At 42.8% G+C, this 1,171-nt stretch overlaps 1 protein-coding gene across 1 annotated transcript in view; it reads left to right on the forward strand.

Moving 5' to 3' along the window:
• The first annotated feature begins 130 nt into the window (after positions 1–130).
• Positions 131–1,171, forward strand: part of LOC101851108 (N-sulphoglucosamine sulphohydrolase) — a 6,103-nt gene continuing 5,062 nt past the window's right edge. Inside the window, exons 1-2 of the mRNA XM_005093138.3 lie at positions 131–296; positions 978–1,166. Of these exons, the coding sequence (XP_005093195.3) occupies positions 159–296; positions 978–1,166 (327 nt within the window). The 5' untranslated portion in view covers positions 131–158. The remainder of the gene's footprint in view (positions 297–977; positions 1,167–1,171) is intronic.

Genomic DNA, 1,171 nt, shown 5'->3' on the forward strand with positions numbered 1-1,171 from the left:
GTAGTAGTAGTAGTAGTAGTAGTAGTAGTAGTAGTAGTAGTAGTAGTAGTAGTTCTATTGTTGTTGTTATATTATCATCATCATCATCATCATCATCATCATTATCATTATCATTATTTTTATCAGGTGTGGGTCTGTTCATTCAGACTCTGACCCACATGGGCCACATCCAGGACACCCTGGTGATCTACACCTCCACCGGCGGGGTGGCCTTCCCTGGCGCTCAGTACAACGCTTACGAGGGAGGGGTCGCCATTCCGCTCATCGTCTCAAACCCCGGCTACAGCCAGGGCAAGGTTGGTAGGGAACTAGTGGAATCTTTCTTTCTCTCTTTCCTTCTTGTTTTCTGCTTTTTTATATTTCTTTCTGTCTTTTCTATATTTTCTTTTCTCTCTTTGTGTCTTTCTTTCTTTCTTTCTTTCTTTTTTCTTTCTTTCCTTCTTTTCTTTTTTTTTCCCTTTTTGTGTCTTTCTTTCCTTCTTTCTTTGGTTTTTCTTTCTTTCTTTCTTTTCTCTTTTTTGTGTCTTTTTTTCTTTCTTCCTTTCTTTCTTTTTTCTTTCTTTCTTTCTCTTTTTTTCTAGGTTGTGTCCATCTACTGCAGGATATAGCCCTCCAACAGCGACATCCACTATGTTCTATATTCTGTTATGTCTGTCCAGGTTGTACCCTCCGCTCTATGATGTCATCTTGCCTCTTCCTTTCTGGTCTTCGTCTTGATAGTTTTCCTAAAATACTTAGTGCTTGCTTGATACGACAATCTTAGCCAAAACAGTGTTGGATGTGAATTAGTTTGAGTGGGCAAAATGTACCTTACAGCACAGCACAGAACAGCATAGCACGTCACGTCAAAACACAGCACAACACAGCACAGCACAGTAATGCACACACACACACACACACACACACACACACACACACACACATGGATCTGTATACATTTGTATGCATTAATTATATTAATACATGTACATCCCCAGAACACGGCCGCTCTTGTCTCTGCACTGGACCTAACGCCAACTATCCTGGACTACTTCGGCGTCACGTTCCCGACCTACCAGATCTTCGGCCGGACCGTCACACCCACGGGCAAGTCTCTCATTCCCGTTCTGACGGACCCCACCAAAACCGTGCACGATTTCGTCTTCTCCACGCAGGATTTGAGAGAGGTGGG

Source organism: Aplysia californica, unplaced genomic scaffold, assembly GCF_000002075.1.
Source record: "Aplysia californica isolate F4 #8 unplaced genomic scaffold, AplCal3.0 scaffold00058, whole genome shotgun sequence".
In the NCBI taxonomy this organism is placed as follows: Eukaryota; Metazoa; Mollusca; class Gastropoda; order Aplysiida; family Aplysiidae; genus Aplysia; species Aplysia californica.